General features: G+C 37.0%; 1 protein-coding gene across 3 annotated transcripts in view; it reads right to left on the bottom strand.

Moving 5' to 3' along the window:
* Positions 1 to 1,100: 1,100 nt before the first annotated feature.
* LOC145985185 (uncharacterized) overlaps positions 1,101 to 23,444 on the bottom strand; it is a 179,203-nt gene continuing 156,859 nt past the window's right edge. For 2 of the 3 annotated variants that reach the window (XM_083118898.1, XM_083118896.1), the window contains 3 exons: positions 17,346 to 17,465; positions 15,492 to 15,794; positions 1,101 to 2,468 (listed from right to left, as the gene is read on the bottom strand). In XM_083118898.1, coding sequence (XP_082975024.1) covers positions 2,202 to 2,468; positions 15,492 to 15,794; positions 17,346 to 17,465 — 690 coding nt within the window. In that variant the 3' untranslated portion in view covers positions 1,101 to 2,201. The remainder of the gene's footprint in view (positions 2,469 to 15,491; positions 15,795 to 17,345; positions 17,466 to 23,444) is intronic. The other variant, XM_083118897.1, reaches the window with a different exon arrangement.

The raw sequence follows: 23,444 nt of genomic DNA, 5'->3' as shown, positions 1-23,444 counted from the left end.
TTTTTGATATACATATTATTATGCCTAACATTTTTGAAGACTCAAATGTTTTGTCTGATCAACAAGTTTAACAGTCTCGAGAATATTGTTTAAAGTTTGATTTAAGCTAATTGGAACTGGACCTAAAGTTTGTGTTTTTGTTTTCTTTGTTTATTCACTTTACTTCTTACCATTACCATGGCAATGATGGAAATATGATGATAACATGTAATAGTAACCATCTATTACAGCGATGGCAAATATATATTGCTTATATGCAACAGTGCAAATGTTCATAAAGGCTAAAATTGATTCTCGGTGAAGTGCGGTATAGAATGACCACAAACAAGAATCTTCGCACATCTCCCCTCCATCCGTTCAACTCAGGCCATGAGGAAGGTTTTGCTGCTTGTAGCTGCAAAGCAGGGATTGTGCTACTGCAAATTTCATTGGTCATTCTTGAGCATGCTGTTCCCATCAGAGGGGTGGAAGGTTAATGTAAGAACCAAGCAAGAAGTTGAGTAAACTCTCCACCTGACTAAGTACATGAAGCATTAATTAATCTATTCCACACTGTAAACAGTGTTTTAGAGGCAGATTAAGTGCAAAGTCTGGGACCTACTCATGATCAAATGATTCAATTTAAGTACACTGCTCGGGTATCTCCCCAGCTAGCAAAATTTCTGCAAAGCATCCTTCCAGTTGTCTCATTGTCTCTATGTTAAACCATGAGAGCATGTCCCAGCTAACATTTTCCACTTCAGATCCTGATTAATGATAGATAATGTAGTATATCATGGACAACTAAGCATATTCCAGAAATGTAAGTGTATATTGTGTGGGTGTGAATACATATAATTTGAATTGCCTTAATACAATTTAGATGCCGGGAAAGAATAAAGGGAAACATTTCTAACTTCTTAAGTTATTAGACACTCATGAAGTAATTTCCCCTTGAATTTATTTCCAAACAGCAAATATGTAAATTTTTGAGGCCACAACTTTGGTAGTTATGTACAGTGAGCATATTTTACTGAAGAAACTATTTTGTGGGTCATATACGCTATTATTGGAAGGAATTGACTAACAATAAAATCTAACATCCATAAAAATATGCATCTTTATTTTTTGTAGTAAACAGTAACATAGGTGCAGATATACAATATTCCTTTAACTTTTCATCATGTTAATTTCTAAATATCATTATGATCAGTCAGTCATTGAAATTCCACTCAAATAAGCATTTTCTTATGTACACAGTGTGGAATAAAATTCAGATTTTTAAGATCACCTTACAGGTAAAAATTTCACCAATTCTACTTTATTAGTTTGACACGTTACAATTATTTTACATATTAAATTCTATCCTAGAAAAAGAATACTTCAATAACCATGTGTTATTTCTATGCAAGGTATGTGTGATGTATATATACATGTTAGATTATCTAAGCTAATTATTTTTTTGCCACATTCCATATGGTATCTCTGCAGTTGCACCATTGACTTGAACAATGGTGCAGAGGAATTAGTATACATGGCCCGATAGCAATAAGAAGGGTTAGTCTCCATCAATTGTAAGCAACGGCATTACTGACGGTGGAAACGTTAGTAATTACAATGGAAACTCGCATTTCCACATTCCTTGTTCCATCACCTATTTGTGACGACTAGAGAATCACATCGGAGCTCTTCATATCGTAATCACTTACACACATTACAGCAACAGTATAGTCTTGCATATGGAATGTGTTCAAGTACATACACACCTTTAAAAAAAATACACAATCACACCGAAATGAACTCTTCCAATTCACTAATACTCACTTTCCCTTACACATAATATCTCATTCGGCTGACTGAGATCCAGGATTCATATCACTTTGTATACAAAGGAAACAATATTCAGTTTTATTAATCTGCATAATAAATATAAAGATTCAATCGGATTTCAAACCAAATACTTGGGTTAAATGCATTACAGCAAATAGTAGGAAGCTGATTATATGAACATACCATACAAAATATAAATAAATATAGCCAAAACACAATATATGTATCTTTGAAGGTTAACAGCATTTTCTTTTATATAGTAAAGCATAAACTATAGTAGAATTCCTCTGAAAAGAGCATCAGAAACAAAAAAAATTACAAAAAAAAAATGTTCACAATGTAAAAATCACCAGCTGTTCATGTCTTAGTAATATGGCTTCTATGATATGAAGTTATCGTTTACGAATGGCACCAGTACGAGGTTTATTAGACTGAATGTTCTGGCATTTAGGAATGTGCCTGTCAGCTGCAGCTTCATTGAATTTCCTCCCACAGTGAGGGCACTGGATATAGTCAGACGTGTCCATTGGTGGTGGTGGTGGAAGGTCAGACACCTTTCCCCCAGCTGCTACATGTTGCTGTACCATCTTTGCTTGCCGGATGGTTGCTATGAATTCCTCATGTTTCTTTCGCCAGTCAGCCTTTTTCGCCTGGGGTTGCTGAAATTAATAAAAATAATGTTTATTCGAATGTCATGCACAGCCAACTTGTCAAACTACCTAGATACAGTGAACATTATAATATACAATATTAGGTCTGAACCAATACCAATGCTGTTGTATTGGTATTTGAAAGTATCACTGGTAACCACCAATACTTTTCGGGAGTTCCGGTATTTCATAGGGTCAGCAAAAGTGCTGCGTGACACTTTTGGAAACTATAATTATCCTGGAAATAAACCAAGAAAATTTTCCATAAAAGCACCTCCCCAACTAGGATAACTTGCATAGCCATGGCATTGTCTCCATGTTGATCAATACAAGCATCCCCCACGTATCCACAAAATCAACGAAGCGTCCCCCCTAGTCAGCCAGGAATTTCCACTTCAAGCAAAACTATGCAGAATTCATAATTGTTATTTATTTTGCACAAGTATATTCTGTCCAAAAAGTACCGGGAATTGTTAAATAAAATGCACAATTTTCATTTATTCATCACTATTTATTTTGTCGCCTTCAAAGTAGGCCCCATTTGATGCAACACACATATGCCAAGGTTTTTTCCAGTCTTGGAAACACTTTTTATAGGCTCTTTCCGGTATGGCCTTCAGCTCCTTCCACGAATTTTGCTTTATGGCTTCAATCGAGTAAAAATGGGTACCCCGGAGCGGCAATTTTAGTTTTGGAAACATAAAGAAGTCACACGGTGAATACGGTGGTTGTTCGATGGTATTTATTGTGTTTTTGGCCTTAAATTCGGTCAAAACTGTCGCTCTATGCGATGGCGCATTATCGTCGTGTATAATCCACGAATTGATCTTCCACAAATCTGGCCGTTTCTAACTGATTTTCTCACGCAAACGATTCAATACGGCCAAATAGTATTCTTTATTGACCGTCTGTCCCTCTGGAACGAATTCATGATGCACCAAACCACGAATATCGAAGAAAACAATGAGCATCGCCTTGACTTTTGAGCGACTTTAGCGTGTTTTTTTTTGGTTTCGGCTCGTCTTTTGTCCTCCATTCTGATGACTGTTGACTTGTTTGCATGTCAAACTCCTAGACCCATGTCTCATCACCAGTTATGATGCATTCCATGAATGTGGGATCAGAATTGGCGCGATCCAGCATGTCTAAAGAGACCTGCTCACGGTACTGTTTTTGAAGAAAATTCAGCTCTTTTGGAACAAGCCATGCGGCGATGCATCTCATACCCAAAATATCCACCAAAATCGAATGAACAGACTCATGAGAGATGTTAAGGTCAGTAGCTATCTCTCTTAAGCTGGAATGGCAATTATCGAGCACAATTTCCTTCACTTTTTTGATGTTTTCATCGGTTGAAGAGGTCGAAGGTCGTCCAGAACGAGGCATGTCTTCGACGATCTCTCGGCAGGCACGTCGCCTGATAATGTTCACATGAGCACGTGAACACTCATGTATATGTTCTAAATTACGTACATATTAAATGCACAACTATATTTCTTCGAAATAATACTTTTTTGATGTTCGAGTATACACACACAATTTAGTCTGATACGACGTCTTTCAAGTCTGATAACTTTTTTAGATAGTTGGTAACACTGACTCCCACTGTGTTCCACGGTTGCGATGAACACAATGGCTGTGTTGAGTGTTGTGAACTGGCAGCTAAGGGGCTGTTGGCCACTATACCCCGAAAATGTTCACTGCCCTGTGCGGACATTGTGGTGCGAACCCTGATCCAAGCGGCAATACTTCTTACATTCGGCACCAGGGCGCAGCATATACGTACAAGGCACGTCTAGGAGGACTCGAAAAGATCGGCGCTACATAGTTGCAACCTTTAGTGAAAAGTCGCTAAACCTGGCGGATTTTAAATTCCAGTGGGCGCTAAAATTCACGGAATAGTGACGAGAGACTTTTCTTTAGAAACTAGTCTGCAGGAGTTATAAACCAGGGACCTGTAACGTAACGCAGTTCATTGGTATTTGTCACCGTTCCGCGTTATTTCCGTACCGGGTACCGCGTACCGGCCCAAGTGCCGTGGACCGTTCCAAGGAAAATACCAGAACCTCTTGGTAAAGCGAACAGTAACGCTTCTGCTATACCGTTCCGTTCGTACCCGAGAGTGCTTCGGGGACGACAGCTTTGGGTACACAGAGTGGAACGTTAAAATACCCGTACCAGAAAGCATGGAACTTGTTCCTTATCTGAATGCCGGTTCCGTTACGGTACGTACCTCTCCTTAGAATCATACCGGTACAAATTCATGACGGGTATACCTGAAACTTTAGGATAGGGTACAATTGTAACAAAACCTATTTTCAACAAATCAAATGGGTATTGAATGGATCAGAAAATATATGTCACGTAACTCTTCATTTTAAAACTTTCATTGTTGAATTCTTGAAAAATCGATAATAACTAATATTAATGGAGGTTGTAGGCAATATATATATATATATAAATAAATATGGAATCGTGAGATTTGTTATTAATAATGTTACTTTTATATAACCAATACACGTAATATTAGGGTGCAAGGTGATGCCAACATTTAAAAAAAAATCTTTTCAAGCAAGATATTGAGAGTTCGACATGATGATAGTTTATGTAATTAGAATATTACCAACTAATACATGTGGAAAAAAGGGAAAGTTAATGTACGCCATATTGAGAAATGTTGCCATCTAAGTTACAGATTTTAAATTCGGGTTGACCTGGCATTGACAATCAATATGATTTTGGTAAAACTGGAAATTAGACGCCATATTGAAAAGTGTTACTTTTTAAGATAAAGAAGTAAAATTCGCTTTGACGGTAGCTTATGCTAATTACAGTATGGCAAATCAACATGATTGTGGAAAACCGGAAGTTGATGGACGCCATAATGAAAAATGTTACCTCTTAAGATAGAGAAGTGAAATTCGGTTTGGTGGTAGATCTTGCTAATTAGTGCATGTTAAATCAACATGATTGTGGAAAACCGGAAGTTGATGGACGCCATATTGAAAAATGTTACTTCTTAAGATAGAGAAGTGAAATTCGGTTTGACGGTAGCTTATGCTAATTAGAGTATGAAAAATCAACATGATTGTGGAAAACCGGAAGTTGGTGGACGCCATATTGCAAAATGTTATTTCATAAGACAGAGGAGTGAAATTCGGTTTGATGGTAGCTTATGGGAATTAGAGCATGGCAAATCAATTCGATTGTGGAAAACCGGAAGTTGGTGGACGCCATATTACAAAATGTTATTTCTTCAGATAGAGGAGTGAAATTCGGTTTGAAGGTAGCTTATGGGAATTAGAGCATGGCAAATCAACATGATTGTGGAAAACCGGAAGTTGGTGGACGCCATATTGCAAAATGTTAAATCTTCAGATAGAGGAGTGAAATTCGGTTTGATGGTAGCTTATGGGAATTAGAGCATGGCAAATCAACATGATTGTGGAAAACCGGAAGTTCGTGGACGCCATATTGCAAAATGTTATTTCATAAGACAGAGGAGTGAAATTCGGTTTGATGGTAGCTTATGGGAATTAGAGCATGGCAAATCAACATGATTGTGGAAAACCGGAAGTTGGTGGACGCCATATTGCAAAATGTTATTTCATAAGACAGAGGAGTGAAATTCGGTTTGATGGTAGCTTATGGGAATTAGAGCATGGCAAATCAATTCGATTGTGGAAAACCGGAAGTTGGTGGACGCCATATTGCAAAATGTTATTTCTTCAGATAGAGGAGTGAAATTCGGTTTGAAGGTAGCTTATGGGAATTAGAGCATGGCAAATCAACATGATTGTGGAAAACCGGAAGTTGGTGGACGCCATATTGAAAAATGTTATTTTTTAAGATAGAGGAGTGAAATTTAGTTTAATGGTAGCTTATGGGAATTAGAGCATGAAAAACAACATGTGTGGAAAATCGGAATTTGATGGACGCCATATTGAAAAGTGTAACTTCTTAAAATAGAGATGTGAAACTCGGTTTGGTGGTAGCTTACGCTAATTAAAGCATGGCAAATCAACATGATTGTGGAAAACCTGAGGTTGAGGGATGCCATATTTAAAAATGTTATTTCTTCAGATCGAGGACTGCCCGACCCTGTGGCCGAGCGATTAGCACATCGCGCTGCGACGCCAAGGGTCCCGGGTTCGAATCCTGGTCGGGCTTGGTTGTTTGTGAATGTCCATTCATCAATTTCATCCTTTCATCACTCATCCTCATCTTCGCAAATTAGCCAAGAGGCACAAAACGCGAAGTAAAATAAACTAAATCAATCAATCAATCAGATCGAGGACTGAAATTCGGTTTGGTGATATTATGGACATTACTGCATTGTAATTCAACATGATTATGGAAAATCGGACGTTATCGGAAAATTTTACTTTAATATTCCTCTTTTCTTTTGGTCATTGCTTATAGTAATTAGAACATGGTAAATTTTATATGACATATGCTTTATAAATATGAAAGAAAGTGCTCGTTAAGCCGCCGGATAACAACGATCTCGCCACCTAAATTTTTGATTCGAATCCAAACTTGACATATCCCTTCTTCAATTTCATGTAATCATCAGCCTTCCTAATTACATAAAATAATCAGTCACGTGTTCTTGCAAGTGATTTACATATTCGCACTTCAAATAGTCAAAACTCGTGTCGTTAATTCATTGGAACAAATATCATCAGTAGTATAGAAAATTATTTATTTTTTGTTGTAACTCCAATAATTGACTTATGATAATGCCCACTTTGTGACACACAAGTAAGCACCAAATTTTTAACACGTCACAAAGCATTGAATTGTAACTTGAACTTCTCGATTGGAACGAGTAAAAGTGTGAGATTAGATGTAAAATATAAATGTCAATTTGTACATGTAGGGCTACTATTATCAATCAATGTAAAAGTGCTATAGTTGACGAAGTGCCGGGTTAGAGTCCCAGGTTTGACATAGGTGTTCGATGTGACTGTCAATTCACATTCATGAATTTAATCTAATCATCACTCATCATCGTCGACGCGATTGGTAAAAGTTGCAGAAATTTATAATTAATTTCATTCATATTTATTTTTAATAAATAAAGACTAAATCGACACTCAAAAGTATTTCTTTTTCAAGATGGCGTCCATCAACTTCCAGTTTTACAACAGCATGTGCATTGTCCATGTTCGAATTACCAAGCTCAATAATCTAAACGAATTTAACTTCTTCATCTTAATAAATTGCATTTTTCATTATGCCGTCCATCGATTTCCAGTTTTAAAATATCATATAAAATTTACCATGTTCTAATTACTATAAGCAATGACCAAAAGAAAAGAGGAATATTAAAGTAAAATTTTCCGATAACGTCCGATTTTCCATAATCATGTTGAATTACAATGCAGTAATGTCCATAATATCACCAAACCGAATTTCAGTCCTCGATCTGAAGAAATAACATTTTTAAATATGGCATCCCTCAACCTCAGGTTTTCCACAATCATGTTGATTTGCCATGCTTTAATTAGCATAAGCTACCACCAAACCGAGTTTCACTTCTCTATCTTAAGAAGTTACACTTTTCAATATGGCGTCCATCAAATTCCGGTTTTCCACACTCATGTTGTTTTTCATGCTCTATTTCCCATAAGCTACCATCAAACTGAATTTCACTCCTCTATCTTAAAAAGTAACATTTTTCAATATGGCGTCCATCAAATTCCGGTTTTCCAGAATCATGTTGATTTTTCATGCTCTAATTAGAATAAGCTTCCGTTGAACCGAATTTCACGTCTCTTTCTTAAGAAGTAACATTTTTCAATATGGCGTCCATCAACTTCCGGTTTACCACAATCGTGTTGATTTATCGTGCTCTAATTACCATAGCTACCACCAAGCCGAGTTTCACTCCTCTATCTTAAGAAAATAACATTTTTCAATATGGCGTCCATGAACTTCCAGTTTTCCACAATCATGTTGATTTGCCATGTTCTAATTACCATAAGCTACCACCAAGCCGAGTTTCACTCCTCTATCTTAAGAAAATAACATTTTTCAATATGGCGTCCATGAACTTCCAGTTTTCCACAATCATGTTGATTTGCCATGTTCTAATTACCATAAGCTACCACCAAGCCGAGTTTCACTTCTCTATATTAAAAAGTAAATTTTTTCAATATGGCGTCCATGAACTTCCGGTTTTCGGGAATCACGTTGATTTGGCATGTTCTAATTACCATAAGCTACCATCAAACCGAATTTCACTTCTCTATCTTAATAAGTAACACTTTTCAATATGGCGTCCATCAACTTCCGGTTTTTCACAATCATGTTGATTTTTCATGCTCTAATTAGTATAAGCTACCGTTGATCCGAATTTCACGTCTCTTTCTTAAGAAGTAACATTTTTCATTATGGCGTCCATCAACTTCCGGTTTTTCACAATCATGTTGATTTGCTATGCTCTAATTAGCATAAGCTACCATCAAACCGAATTTCACTTCTCTATCTTAAAAAGTGACACTTTTCAATATGGCGTCCATCAACTTCCGGTTTTTCACAATCATGTTGATTTATCGTGCTCTAATTCCCATAAGCTACCGTCAAACCGAATTTCACGTCTCTATCTTAAGAAGTAACATTTTTCAATATGGCATCCATCAACTTCCGGTTTTCCACAATCATGTTGATTTGCCATGCTTTAATTAGCATAAGCTACCGTCACACCGAATTTCACTTCTCTATCTTAAGAAGTAACATTTTTCAATATGGCATCCATCAACTTCCGGTTTTCCACAATCATGTTGATTTGTCGTGCTCTAATTAGCATAATCTACCGTCAAACTCAATTTCACTTTTCTACTTGTTCTAAACGTAATGGTGCCTACTGCGCATGCCTCCTAGTAACAGGTTGCCTGAAGGACGAATATCGACCTTCTGCGCAGGTCGTTGTAATTAGTATATTCTACATGAGCTTGTTAAACTAATTGTATCTATTGTTAATAGTTTGCCAGAGTGACGTCTTCGAAATTTTTGCATAGATGATACCATTATTAACAAATTAATGAAAGATAAACTAGATTTTATTTATACATATTTTTCGGATAAATAATTATCCACAAAGATCACGAATTACTTTTTTCTAAAGTTATTATAATAATTTTTTAAACAACAAAGTGTATATTTATCGGTATTCCATTTGCTGCTGTGGAATTTTGATTGACAGTAAACTTAATTCGGATACGCTCAGTATGTTATGATACGTACTGTAAGTTCCTGTTACAAATGTTACCCGCTTCATCCATTTCTATCCACGTACCGGTATTTTAATAACAAGCGCTGGTCATAGTGCTTCAGTACCGGTTACCAACTTGTGGTTCCATTTCGTACCCGGTAGCCACCGTTCAGGTACAGTATGTACGGGTACGATCGTACCCGTTCCATCCGAGACCCGTTCCACTCAGTACCTGAAGCGAATGGGTCGTTGAGTAACGGTACGCCTAATATACCCAGGTTGTAGGTAGGTCCAATCTGTCCGGTACTGTGTGGAACGCCAATGCCATTGTAACGCATATCGATAGTTCCGTTCGTAACTTGACAGCGTTACAAGTTGGGTTACGTTACAGGTCCCTGTTATAAACTTTGAAAGATATTATGTATGATTTGCGCATGTGCGTCTAAGGGCAATTCAGACTGTGCAACTTCCTTTAGTAATCGACGTTTTTCATGCCAAGGAAATAACTCTCACCAACTTAAATTGCAAAGGAAAGTGCTGACTACATTTACATCAATTCAACGCGCATTTTTCTGGTAACTATACACAGAATAGTATGGGGTCGTATGGCCTAAATAGTTGTTACCGAAAAAAGTTATCAATTCATATTAGTAAATAATTTTTACTATTCTCTACGTTATTAGAATATGCTTATTGTAAAGAACAAAATATAACTTTCAGAAAACTAGAGCTGTATTTTTACTACACAAACATTTTCTTTTTTTAAGTTAGAAAGTCGAAATAATATATGCATTTAAATTATCACAATTGAAATTAAATGCATTTTTAATGTGCATATAAACGTACATACATTCAATAAACCTGGTGTAAGTTGTTCCGCACAGCATTTTTTAAAAATACATTTTGTATTTTTCACCAGCAAATTTGATTCAGCGATTTTTAATTAGCGCATGATGAAGATTTAGAAACTTCTGCGTTTCAATTGTTGGCAACACTGCTGCTGTGGAAGAACTGCAAGGGAGCACGTTTGTTTTGGAAAGATCAAGTACCGTTAGTTTTTCGGGGCAACAAAAAAGCCTATGCTCTTTGGCAGTAACGGGTAAACGGCGGTTAGTGTCGATGTCGAGAGCAAGATATCTATTGACAAGCGGTTGGGTGAATTTAAGTGCACTGGCTTTCAGACGTGCGTGTGTGTTGTGCCGTGTGTGTGTAGTGTAGTGTAGTGTTGTGTTTTATACACTATGAATACTGTTAGGGGTTTGAAAGAAAAGCAATTTTCGCGATTGAGCGAAGCAGAATGAACTCAAGTAAAAAGGATGGGCCCTCACCAGCCAACCTCTACATTGTACAAGAGGTAAGTACTCCCAAATGCGTTATTAAAAGAACATTAAAAAATTACTGGTACACGAAGTACAATTGGTTATGTGGGTGCAACGTTGTGACGCGCAATTTTGTTTTCCTTGTTTATTGTTTGGAGGCGGCAATTCATGGACAAACACAGGACACATCCTGGGCGTTTGTTACCATTTGCACATGCGACTCGCTTAAAAAGAGACTGCATCTGGATTGGAACGATTCGTTTCGTGCAATGTATAAGATCAAGGATGGTAAATATGTTTGATTGATTGATTTGGTTCTTTAAGTCTACTTTATGCACAGTAAGGCTAATCGGGACTGGACCTACAGTTATAAGTGGGATCCGAACCACTGTGTGCCTCCACCGGGTTTCGAACCGGAACCCCTCGATTACAAGGCAACGAGGAGTAAATATGTTAATAACGACGACGAACAGATGTTACTATACGCTTTAAATCGGTGGTTCCCAAAGTGTGACCCGCGGTGCCCTGGGGCACCGTGATTAGCTTACAGGGGGCGCTACGAAATGTTCCGATATTTTCACTGAATCGTTAGTCAATGCTTTGAATGTTTCAAATATCTGCTTATTTAGTACTTTTTTTTACATATAAAATGTTTCTGATTTGAAATACATGTTTAATTTTTAACTTAAGGCGAAGAGGGACAATTACGCACCAGGCATGCATTTATTCCAATATCGTCGGAATGAGCAAGGCTACTAAAAAGATCTCCGGCAGAAATTAAGAGTATGAATTTCTCCCCATGTGGCAAGTGGAAGCGGTTTCCTAAGTTGATTATTAAGCCTTATACGATTTTTGAAAAATATGATGAATTAGTATTTACCGAATCCCATGTATTCCTTATGGGACATCAACTTCAACTTCAAGTTACGGCTCATCAAATGGAAGTTTCGACTTTTCCTACTGCTATGACATAGTTCTACGTGTCCTTTTTCCGTCCATGTACTTTTCTACGTCATCGGATGTTTGATATTCCCGAGAGAACGAATAAAATAATGGTCCCATAAGCCTAGTGCATTTCTCCTTGCCTCCTACGGCCATCCTGGCAGTGTTGCCAAACCTGATGTTCATAATAGAGCTAAATTTCACCATTAATATAGCTAAAGAGGACTTTCAAGGAGCTAGATTAACGAAGGCTGCATAAAGAGCGAAGTTGGCAACAGTGATCAGCAGCTGCCCCAGCGAGAAAGACCAAGGGGAAATTGTCCCTCCTCGCCTTAAGACAAGCAATCTTACAAGTAACTGAGCGTTGCAAGTGTTAGAGACGGCTACATTCTGGGCGCCGCTGTAAAGTCTTGAAAAAACTAAGGGAGCCGTGAAGCAAACAAGTTTGGGAATCCTTTCTTTAAATGGTCGAAAATCAATCTCTCTCTGAACCATGGCTAGGAGGAAAAATACGAAACACTAGGAAAGAAGGAATACAAGCAATGTCACATTGACTGATACTTCAATCACAAGCATCACAACCGAGTTATTGTGGGTGGGGCGAGGGGACATATTGTACAATACCCAAATATCTTATACTATATTGTATTACTTCAGATATAGCGTGATTTTGGGAGAAATTGTTGAAAATAAGTTGAACTGTTATTCTTACTTGTTCAATATTGAAGATAAAGTTACAAGGGAGAGTAGTAAATCTCCAATCAGTATAAAAATTTTATTGTGAACACCCGTATGTGAACAGCACGCGACGCCACTGTCTCTCGGCCCTCCTTGAACACTTTGTACCACTCGTAAGCCCGTGTTTTTGATAAAACTGATTCACCATAAGTCTTTTCTAACATTTTTAGTGAGTCAGCACACGAAATTCCGTTCGCAACACAAAATTTAAGGCAAACTCTTTGTTCAATAATTTCGTTCATTGTAAAAATCGTGATGCACTACTGAAGTGGATGATTCAACCTGCTGCTGTAAACAAACTGGTTGACAGATTCCGCTCATGTTTGTCATAGTAATTAAGTACAGAGCTACCAACTTACGGAAAAAAAAATAATTAAAAAATCATTTGCACGTGCCTTTTAAATTACAAATTCCCGGTACTTTTTTGACAGAAGGTATGGTGCGAAGAAATGGATTTTTCTGATTAAATATCAGCCATTTTGTTATTCCAATGTAATTCTTGAATATTGTCCTTGTACTTCTTGAAAACAACACTCTCATACATTGATGCATACAAATGCAGTGAAATACGGTTACAATTTTCTCATATTGGTATTAGTGAAAATCGGATAGTATTGGTTCACCCCTATATATTGCATAATACTGAATAACTTTACATAATGCACAATAATCATAATGCCAGTAGCTTTACAGTAAAGACATATTTAATGTTACATTAATATACATCATGAAAAATAAAAATTGTAGTACAATATGTACCCTATTCTAAAAATATTTAGAACCTTTTAAAAGCATTTAATTGAAAATGTATATAAAACTGCTCATTGTAAACTTCCAATATATTAAAAAAAAATTAAGCTTCCATTAGGGGACTTTTCACTGGAAAATATTCAATTACTACACTGGTCATAAACATCAGAACAAATCCAGTTGTGATCACGCCCACTGATGTGCCAACAATTCAAGTTCCTCCAGATAACTAATATAATTTCCCTGAGTTGAAGAAAATTTTTGTGGGCAGCACAATAGAAGACAGTAAATGTTTTCTGTTCTTTCTCCACTTTTCAATTAACATCTTTGATCTTCACTCACTTATTGATGTGATCTTTTATTTTTTTATGGCAATGTCGACTGGAAAGTGTGGCAAAAACACCAGAAAACTTTTACTGTTTTCACTTACTGTGCCATATGTTTCAAAGTTTAGAACTTTTACTACGATGGCAAATTAATTAATTGATCCTCAACATAATATACTACAATCTTACAAATCATAAAGCTAAAAAAAATACTGGAATTGGGGATATTTTGAAGATTTAGAAATACACACAAATGCCACACTAAAAGAGAATATGGAATCGTACCTACGAGCAAATTGCTACCCATTTGTCTACCTGTGGCACTTATTGGTTGAGAATTGAGTATGGAAATAAAGCATTGCAGATCGTAATATAGATGAAGTGAAAGAAAGGTTCAACACACATGCACATGACCTACCAAAGACTTGTTTTCCTAGACTACAATTGTGACACTAGAAATACAGACTTGATTCCTGTGACAATTTGCAATTTACAATTTAAAATACTGGGTTGCAGGATTGAACTGCAATTTTTCTACAATGTACAAATAATTTGTCAGATTTGACAGGGAACATGAATTATAGAAACTACTAATTTGTAGCAACAACCATGATATACCAAAAACTACTCTACCTAAGTGCTTACTGTAAGAAATATATTGGAAAATTACATGCACAAAGAGTGAAAGAATAAATAATTAAAATGTTTCCACCTATGAATACCTTCCAATAGGCTCCTTGCTGCTATGATAGAAAAGAGGAAGATTTGTAGTAGCATTTTAATCTGGCATGACGGATTTTAATGTTCAACTTGTGGCCAGTTATGGAGTTTCTGCAGCTAAGTTGGTAACTAACTATCCAGGTAAAAATAGGCACCGAGATTCAAAATCAGAAAAAGAGTGACAAGGGGATGATGTATGCTGAAACAACATGATTCTAGCAGGTGGTCATGGTCATAAGTGCTGAAATATGTTAAATTTTTCCTCAATCAATTTGAAACATGGAAAGATGCTCTCATGTACTATTGAAGAATGATTTGGATGGAAACCATTATGTAATATTTTGATGTACCTAAGTTGTAATGATATCATTATTATGTGTAATTGTTACAAGTTCACAGAAATATTATTGGGAAATCATGTATATCATGATAACAGTCAGCCACTTTTCTATCAAACAGGAAAACTTTGTAATTTAATGGATATATATGCATTTTACTTATATTTATCAGTATACATATTCATGCAACTGATTCCCTTTGAAAATATACCCAGCATTGCCATTCAGTTTTATCTGATGTAGTTCACTGTTCATAAAAGTATATCAAAAGTTTTTTTTTTAAAATCTCTCTTTACTTCAAAGCAAATTGCCTCCCTGATGGCATAGTTGTAATGGCATCGCCTTGTAATCAAGGGGTCCCGGGTTCGATACCCGGTGGAGGCACAAGTGGTTCGGATCCCACTTTAAATTGTAGGTCCAGTCCTGATTAGCCTTAAGTCCTGATTAGCCTTACTGTGCATAAAGTAGACTTAAAACCAAAACTCAAAAAAACTCAAACTTCAAAGTAAATGTTGAGGCAGGGAAGGCAAACAGTACCACCTGCTGGTTCCTCGACGTTTTCATTGATGACATTATTTTTCTTTGATTATATCTCTTTTGTAATGCATTTATTGGGGGCTTTAGATTTCAGGTGAAGATAAGAGTACTTTATTGACATCCTGTTGCACCCAGATACATACACTTCTTACCTTGGCTGGTTCTGGCCGCCTGGCACCAGCTCTGACATAAGACTCCGCTTCAGTTCCCTTCACTCGCATCTTGGTAGGATCAAACACCTTCCTTTTCTTTTTAGATGTCCGTTCACATATTTCTTCATGTTTCTCTAGACGGTCTTTCGCAAAAGCTCGGCCACAGATCTTGCACTGCAGGAGGTCATCAGGTATTGGCATCTGCGCAAGGGGTCTGCGCTGCTGACTTTGAGAATTGCTAGCTCCCCTCTGAGAAGTCCCACTGCTTTTGGATGTTTGGGCGACAGAAGTTTTCTGCAATAATACAAGGCATAACATGCAAACTTGTGTATCTTACATAAAAATATTGTATCAATATTATTCATTTGTAGGTCAGTATGAACCACAATAGTCACTTGGGCCATAGAATGCTTAAGGAAAGGGGTTTGATTGATTGATTGATTTAGTTTATTTTACTTTGCTTTTTGTGGTACTGACTAATTTGCAAAGATGGGGATGAAATTGAAGAATGGACACTCACAAAAATGCCCAGGCTGGGATTCGAAATAGTACTGATCTCAGAAATGAGATTTCTGTGTATTTAGCGAAACATGGTAGTGGGACTAGTTAGGAAACCGATGAAGACTACATCTACTCTACATACATCTTATTTGGAACTAAAAGTTTCACGATTTGGGCAAATCTGGTTTCGAAAGAACTAAGATGGCAATAATAGTAGAACTGGACTTCTTGCAGTGTAAGGTTCCGAAGAAAATATTGGCTGTTGGGGAAGAGCCAATGCTGAAAGGGGAGGGGGCAAGGAGGGTGCTTCACGTGTTACAAAAGTAAACAACGGTTGGCAGGAGGGACTGTGCAGTGCGAGTTTTGTGAGTGGTGTCTTTTGTCTTTATGTTGTTTTCGAGCATTGTCAATTAATTATGAAAGGGTGTTAATTACTTTGATGTTTCTGTAAGTATCAAATTATGTATTTCTTTATTAGGCTAATGTTTATTGTGTCAACAGTCAATGTTTGATTCACTTCAGTGCTTATGCCAACATTTTTTCCTGATTAATAACTTTACTAATAACTTTATTAAAATCTAGTATTGAATTGCAGTCGTACCAGAATAATATTATACGAACTACTTGGAAGACATGGGGGTCATGAGGTGGAGAGGTACCCAAGTCTTACGGCTCCTTCCTTAAATGTCCTACTGATAACCGGTAACACTTTTAAAAATCTCACGCCACGCCACTGCTGAAACTTAAAGCAAAATTCTGCCATTTTGTTATTATTTTTATAAATATAAAGCTATAATTCATATACCTTTCTTTTTCAAAGACAAACCTATTGTACAGATTTAATTAATGAAGTAATTGAAGCATTCAGAGCCTTCATGGAATTTTTGCTGTTTGATATTGGAGAAATACAGAATATATCAGTTATCAGTATCAGTAGTTTTGTATCGGTGCCTGATGTATCAGTAAAACCTGCATATCAGTCCATCCATAAAGTAAATGCACATTCATTAGGTGCTTTAAGTAAAATGTACAAACTATTATTTGTAAAAAAGATGAGCTCTTCTTTGTCAAGTTTTGTATCCGTTACCTCTAGTTCAATTGTTGTAACTTGATGTAAACTATTTTTACTCATTCACATCGGTAGCTTCTACTACCACATGCTGAACAGAACATATTTCTTATTGAAATATCTATATTTAATTCTCCTTGATAAAGCAGCCCATTAGGGTGTGCCTAGACACACCCAGCACACCCCGTAGCTACGTCTATGATATGTATTCTGTGTATCTTTTTATATTCCTGATTACATAAAGATAAGACAATCATATTTTTACTCATAACTACCTTAACAGTTCCTGGTCCTCCACGCTGCATTGCTGCCTCCGAAGGTGGTGGAGTGGACTGGGAGTTGTTTTTGGCAAGTGGGCGACGTGCTGGTCGTGTAGGTGATGGCGTGACCTTTGACTGTAAAGAGAACGAAAGTTATAAGAATCAATCATTTCTCAAAATATTTAACAGCTAAAAATGACATATATGTACAATAACAAAAGCACCATGATGATAAGTGACAACCTTTGATATCCAGAATAAGTAAACTGAATATCAAATAACAACAAAAAAAAAAGCATTAAAAAGACTTCTGAAACAACATATGTATTAGTTAGGGATGGGAGAAATTAATTGGTATTCTGCTTTTGGCCCTCCAACAAGTAGAGTGCCATAGCTATGAATTTTGTAGAGGGTTGTCTTTAAACTAAAAATATGACTTCTTTTTCTTTATTATGAATGGCATATCCAATACAGTTTATGGATATCTGAAGCAATGGAGATAGTCCTATGGATACAAGACCCAATCAATTTCTCTTAGGATATCACTGAAAACCCACCAATTCTTGAATAGTATATGTTCATACGTACCCTAGAGAGGGCTGATTAATTCCTTAAGTGGGTAATTTTCAAATTACCGTAATGGGTCATTTTAAAAATTACAATTGCTCATCACTCTTCAAAGTGCATCTTCTATACTTAAACAAGATAGAATACTCCATTTGCTGCTTTGAGCCATCGTTGTAAAATGCAAGACTTCAAATTGCAAGAAGTCAGGGGCCTCGGGTTCGAATCCCAGCCTGGGCATAGGTGTCCTTTGCGAGTGCTCCTTCATCAATTACAATATATTATCATCACTCATCCCCATCGTCCCGATTAGCCAAAAGTGACAGAAAAGCGACCTAAAGAACCTAATTCAATCACTCAAACAAGAAAAATGCTCATGCGGCTCCTGAATTGGCACACACCTCAGCTCCGAGCACAGATTATATACATTACATACAAGTGAAAGATAAACACAGTTATCAGAGTGCCAACGTGGAAGCACGGTCTCCATCTTGATGTGATTAAAGTAAACTAACTCAATATAAAAAGAACCAGGTCCACAGCTTATTATACGCAAGAGAATTGAACCAGAGAAAGTCGAGGAAGGATATATCCATCGAACCCACTTGATAATAAGTGGACGTGATGGATATATCAGTCATACCCATTTAAAGAGTTAAGAACTTGGAAAATCAAGTTTTTGTCCAGAAAGCCTTACCCTGGGGTTATGACTAATGGACGATGCCTTGCGAGGGCTCGCAAATGAGCTACTCGTTGTATGCTCTTTCTGGGACATATTAATATGGTTCGTGCATAACTGTACTGGTAAATGAAGCAACTGAACAGAAATATCCAGCAACAGATGTAATGGTACCCTTCAGACTCTGTCAAATTTGTTAGACTACAGCATGAAGTAAGGAAATCACCCAGTTTGAAAATAAATATTATTCAAATTAAATATATCTATGGTATTTGCAACAATGACTATTGTTAGAAAGTTCTGCTTGTTCTACATGTAAGCCTCATTGCATAACAGTAGAGAAAGAAGGCATACAATTAGTATAATAATATTATTTGTGGTGCCTGTTGACTCGTACATAGAGCCAACTCTAATTGTTGATACATCTTCTAAGTTCACAGACAATGAACAACAAGCGAGTGGGTCTTACCATTCAGCGCTCGTCTAAAAAAAATTACAGTTCGTGTGTTATCGTTGAGCTGCAACATCTATTTCTTAATTTGATTTTTTTCGAAAAGATAATTTCTGTTGAATTTCTGTGGTTATTAAAAATTTCAAAAGCACAGAGAACATTGCGGGGTCCCTATGCCTTTACCCCGTTACACTAATGATCCCCAGCTTCTTTCCACGTTTTCTCTCTAAAGTTCCACATTTATGAATTCATCAATTCATTCTCACCCGAAGAAAGAGAATTTCCCTTTCAGAATAGAAGTTCCATTATCTTGATTATATGTCAGTGGCGTATGCTGGTTTTAACTAGTGGGTAATCTCCGACATTTGATTCATCCTCCCACTCCTGAAGTCTTCCTGCAAATTTACCTCAACATCCATACAGAATTTATGAATATATGTGTGAAAAATTTTACCTTATTGTTGCGAACCCTGTCGAATAATTGTTGTGATTGCAGTTAATCTACGTTTAGAATTTCAAGTAATAAAACAAGAAAATATAATAAACCTATAAGAAAAGAAAACCTGTAACAAAGAATATGAAAGGAATTCGGTAGTGAAATAAAAACCCTCAATATTAATTGAAGTGTAAAATTCAAGTTATCCCAGTACCCAATAACTCGTGCATCCCGATTTGTGATTTTATACATGGAAGTTTAAGTTCAAGACCTGTGGTACAAGATATACTACTGGCCTACCTGCATTAACTATTTGCAATTTCTCCGGAAAAGATTCTGTTCCAAATATTTTCACAACGCAAATATTGTATTACATCCATTGCCTATAACGTCAGTAAACACAGCACTAGCACGAATACTAAACCACAAACAGCTAAACAAATATTAAATTTTCGTATCGCTACAACACGCATTCAATTCCCTGCGCCAATCTTCTATTGTGGTTCCTTACTCCTTGACTCAGAATTAAATTCCCTATGGATGCTGAAAAATTCCCTTTCACAGCTTTATATTCCCTGCGATGCGCGAGGTTCTATAAGTTGGAATCATTGCGTTTTTTGTTTAAATATTTTACATTCATACATCTTTTATCTTTATGATCATTATTAATCTAAAGAGGGGGGAAAACCTAAATTAACTAATATATGTGTACGTATATATATAATTTATTTCTGATAGCTTTCCCTTTTGAAAATTATTCATTTCTGTGAAAGAAATACTCTCACTGGTTTTGAAGGCTACAAGAGAAAGTAATCACGCATTTTAAAATACAAAAATGAAAACAGTAAGCATATAAATAGTTCAATTACTTCATTAATCGATTGATTAAATTGTTATTTGACGTCGCTTTTCTTCCATTTTTGGCTAATCACTATGAGTGATGATATGAAATTGATGAAGGGATATTTACCAAGAACACCCATGCCCAGGCCGGTATTCGAACCCTGGAGCTTTGGCGTCGTAGGGAGCTGTGCTAACACTCCACAACGGAGGTCGGTGTAATTTCTTGAATTTCTAGTTCAAATTTTAATTTATTTATTTAATTACATTCATCTTCAATATTAAAGTTGTTGTTTTTTTCCCTTTGAAAATATCTGTTGAAAGAGATCAGGAAGACAGAAACAAACGTAAAATGAGAATTAACATAGAATTGGTTCGCAAATATTGTTCAGATTTCACTGTTTTTCGCGCACTTTCAGATGCATTTTCTCTAGTTCCCTTTTCAGTACGTAATTTGTGAACCCAAAATTCTGTTTCCTGAGAAATTTCCCTGCTGTAAACAACACAGCTCCTACGATACAAAGGCAATCGGTGAAGATTGGCAGAAGAGGGTGACAGCCGAGGGAACGGCAAAGGCTCTGTCTGGGGTGGAGAGTCCGACTGATGTGATGACTCTCTCCAGAAGGAGATTACCCTTGCCACAGAATCACCGCGCCTGAGAAGCAGTGTTTCCTTCCCCTCCCTCCCGTCAAGGGATTTAAAGCGAACCGGTGGAATCTCACCCTGACGTCACCAGATTCCACCAGCTGGACAAAGTGGCTGAAAGCCTCACGGAGATTCCGCGGCAAACGGTTGAAAACATTCGCGGGCTGGAAGCAAAGAAATATGTGAATCAAAGATTGGTTCGGAAGAATATTGCGAAGAAATAAAAAACAACTTTTAAAAAAATTATAGCCGGGTCATCTCCGATTACCTAGGTGACCCAGAGTATACGCCGCTGTTATATGTTATTATTCGTCAGGGCTCTTAAGTGGAGGTAAAGGTATGCAGGGCCAGCGCTAGTCATTTTGCCGCCCTGGGCGGTCGCGGCGGATGCAGATTCCTTTCGACTTCCCCCCGCCCCTCGTCATTACACAAGCAACTGGAAATTGAAAATCAATAATGAGACTTCTGACGATCTCTCTCTCTCTCTTTTGACTTCATATGTTTACCGTTGTAGGTCTGTGATATATGATTGGATTTTTAAAATAATCACATATAATATTCTGCGTGGGTGTTCTAAGGTCTGAATTCTTTCCAGCGTTTTCCCCGCATAAAGCGGCTCTGGGGTTCACCCAGCCTCAAATGTATGGGTACCTGGGAGGTAAAGGCTGCCGGAGAATGGTGCTGATTAAATCACCTCCAAAATGGCCGAGATCGAGAATGTGTGTAGCCCTACCCCCACATCCCCTAAATGTTTCTTCATGGCCATGGTGCTATATGCACAGGGAACTTTACCTTTGCATGTAATATTCTTTTGGTATAATACTATCTTGCATAAAATGGAAACAAGCGTGTTTCAGACATGATCGACCGAAGATACGTAGCATTTTTATTAGCCTTAATTTCCAAAAAAACTTTATTCGCCACGGTTACCGACAAAGTTAATAAATTCGAAGTTCTACACTCACATTAGATGCAAAATCATGACCCTTTATCAGTTTAAGGTCTCCTTTGGTTTAATTGTTTTATTATAGCCGAAAGCACTTTTAGTTCATCTTTTAATTCAGTAACCTTCATGTGTTAACATTCCGGCAAGTTTTCTACACTTTTCAGACAAAAGATCAGATGGCATGTCTTTATGCTTACTAATATCATAAAATAAATTTAAAATTAATCTAAGATGTTTAAGCTGCTCAAATCTTTCTCTTAGAGCTAAAATAATCGTCTAGGACCTGGTAATAAATAATCAACTTTGTACCGTTTTTGTGGATCAATAGTCTCATCATACACTGAAACTGCTTCTTCTTTCGATTTCGGAACTGTACGGTGTTGCCTATCTTTGCATCATCTATATCTAAATTCGATGCCAATTCTTTCTCATCAACCGGGACTCACAGCTCGCCGCCCCCCGACACCTCCACGAGTGGAGGGAGGGAGGCGCTGCCAGGATACCAAGTGACGTCTAAGAAACTTTGAAATTTTTCATCACTCCTGCTTTTTCAAAGCGCTGATATGTTTGCAAGAAATCAACTAACACATCGTAGATTAATGTTTTGAAGACATTTGCTCATTTCATTACGTGGAGTAAAAAGTCATACCAGATGACCAGTGAGCAAAGGAATGTAAAGCCACACACTGAGCCTCATGTGCGACCATTTGGACAGTTTTAATGTCGCCAATTACTTGAAGGGGCACATCATAGACCTCTCTCACTTGATATCTCAACAGAGTTAAGGCATCGAATCTGCTTTCCCAATTGTGGCACTCAGTGGTTCCTTCAAAACTGTGGGTTGGCATATATTAACTTCCAAGTTATATAATATAATATTATAACTTTCAAGTTTTCAATAGGCTTATTTTTTTCTTCTCTTCAAATTTTGCCGCTGTGGGCAGTGGCACGGTCCCCCCCCCCCCCTTTCCGCCGACCCTGAGCGTATGACAGCTCAAAAAAAATAACAGTTTGTTTTTGATAGTTTTATAATGAAACAATTTTAATGAACTTTAATTATGTAGGTCAATTCACAAGAATGAAAAATCAGATATCAAACTGCATATATATATTTATATATATATATATATATATATATATATATATATATATATATATATATATATATATATAAAATTGAAGTCCCTCCTCACCTCCATATTTTCTTCAATTAGCTGGTTAGCGTAGCGGCTACGAAACCATGGGTCCCGGGTTTGAATCCCGGCCTGGGCATGGTTGTTCTTTGTGAGGTCCCTTCAGCAATTGCATCATATCATCACTCATCCTCATCTTCGTGATTAGCCAAAAGTGGCAGAAAAGCGAAGTGAATCAATCAATCTCCAATTAGTGTAATCTTGATAAGCACTCTAGAACACGTATTTTAGTGAATTTTTATTATTTTGCACGAACTTCCTACCTCTTGAGCTAATCGCGACTCTATTTCAGTGGCGGCGTGTTTCAATGGTATTGAGTACCGATTAATCTATTTGTGAGAGACTTCTTCTGTATTCTGT

Source organism: Lepisma saccharinum, chromosome 3 (genome assembly GCF_977018435.1).
Source record: "Lepisma saccharinum chromosome 3, izLepSacc3.1, whole genome shotgun sequence".
NCBI classification, from domain to species: Eukaryota; Metazoa; Arthropoda; class Insecta; order Zygentoma; family Lepismatidae; genus Lepisma; species Lepisma saccharinum.
This window is presented reverse-complemented; position numbering and strand designations above follow the sequence as displayed.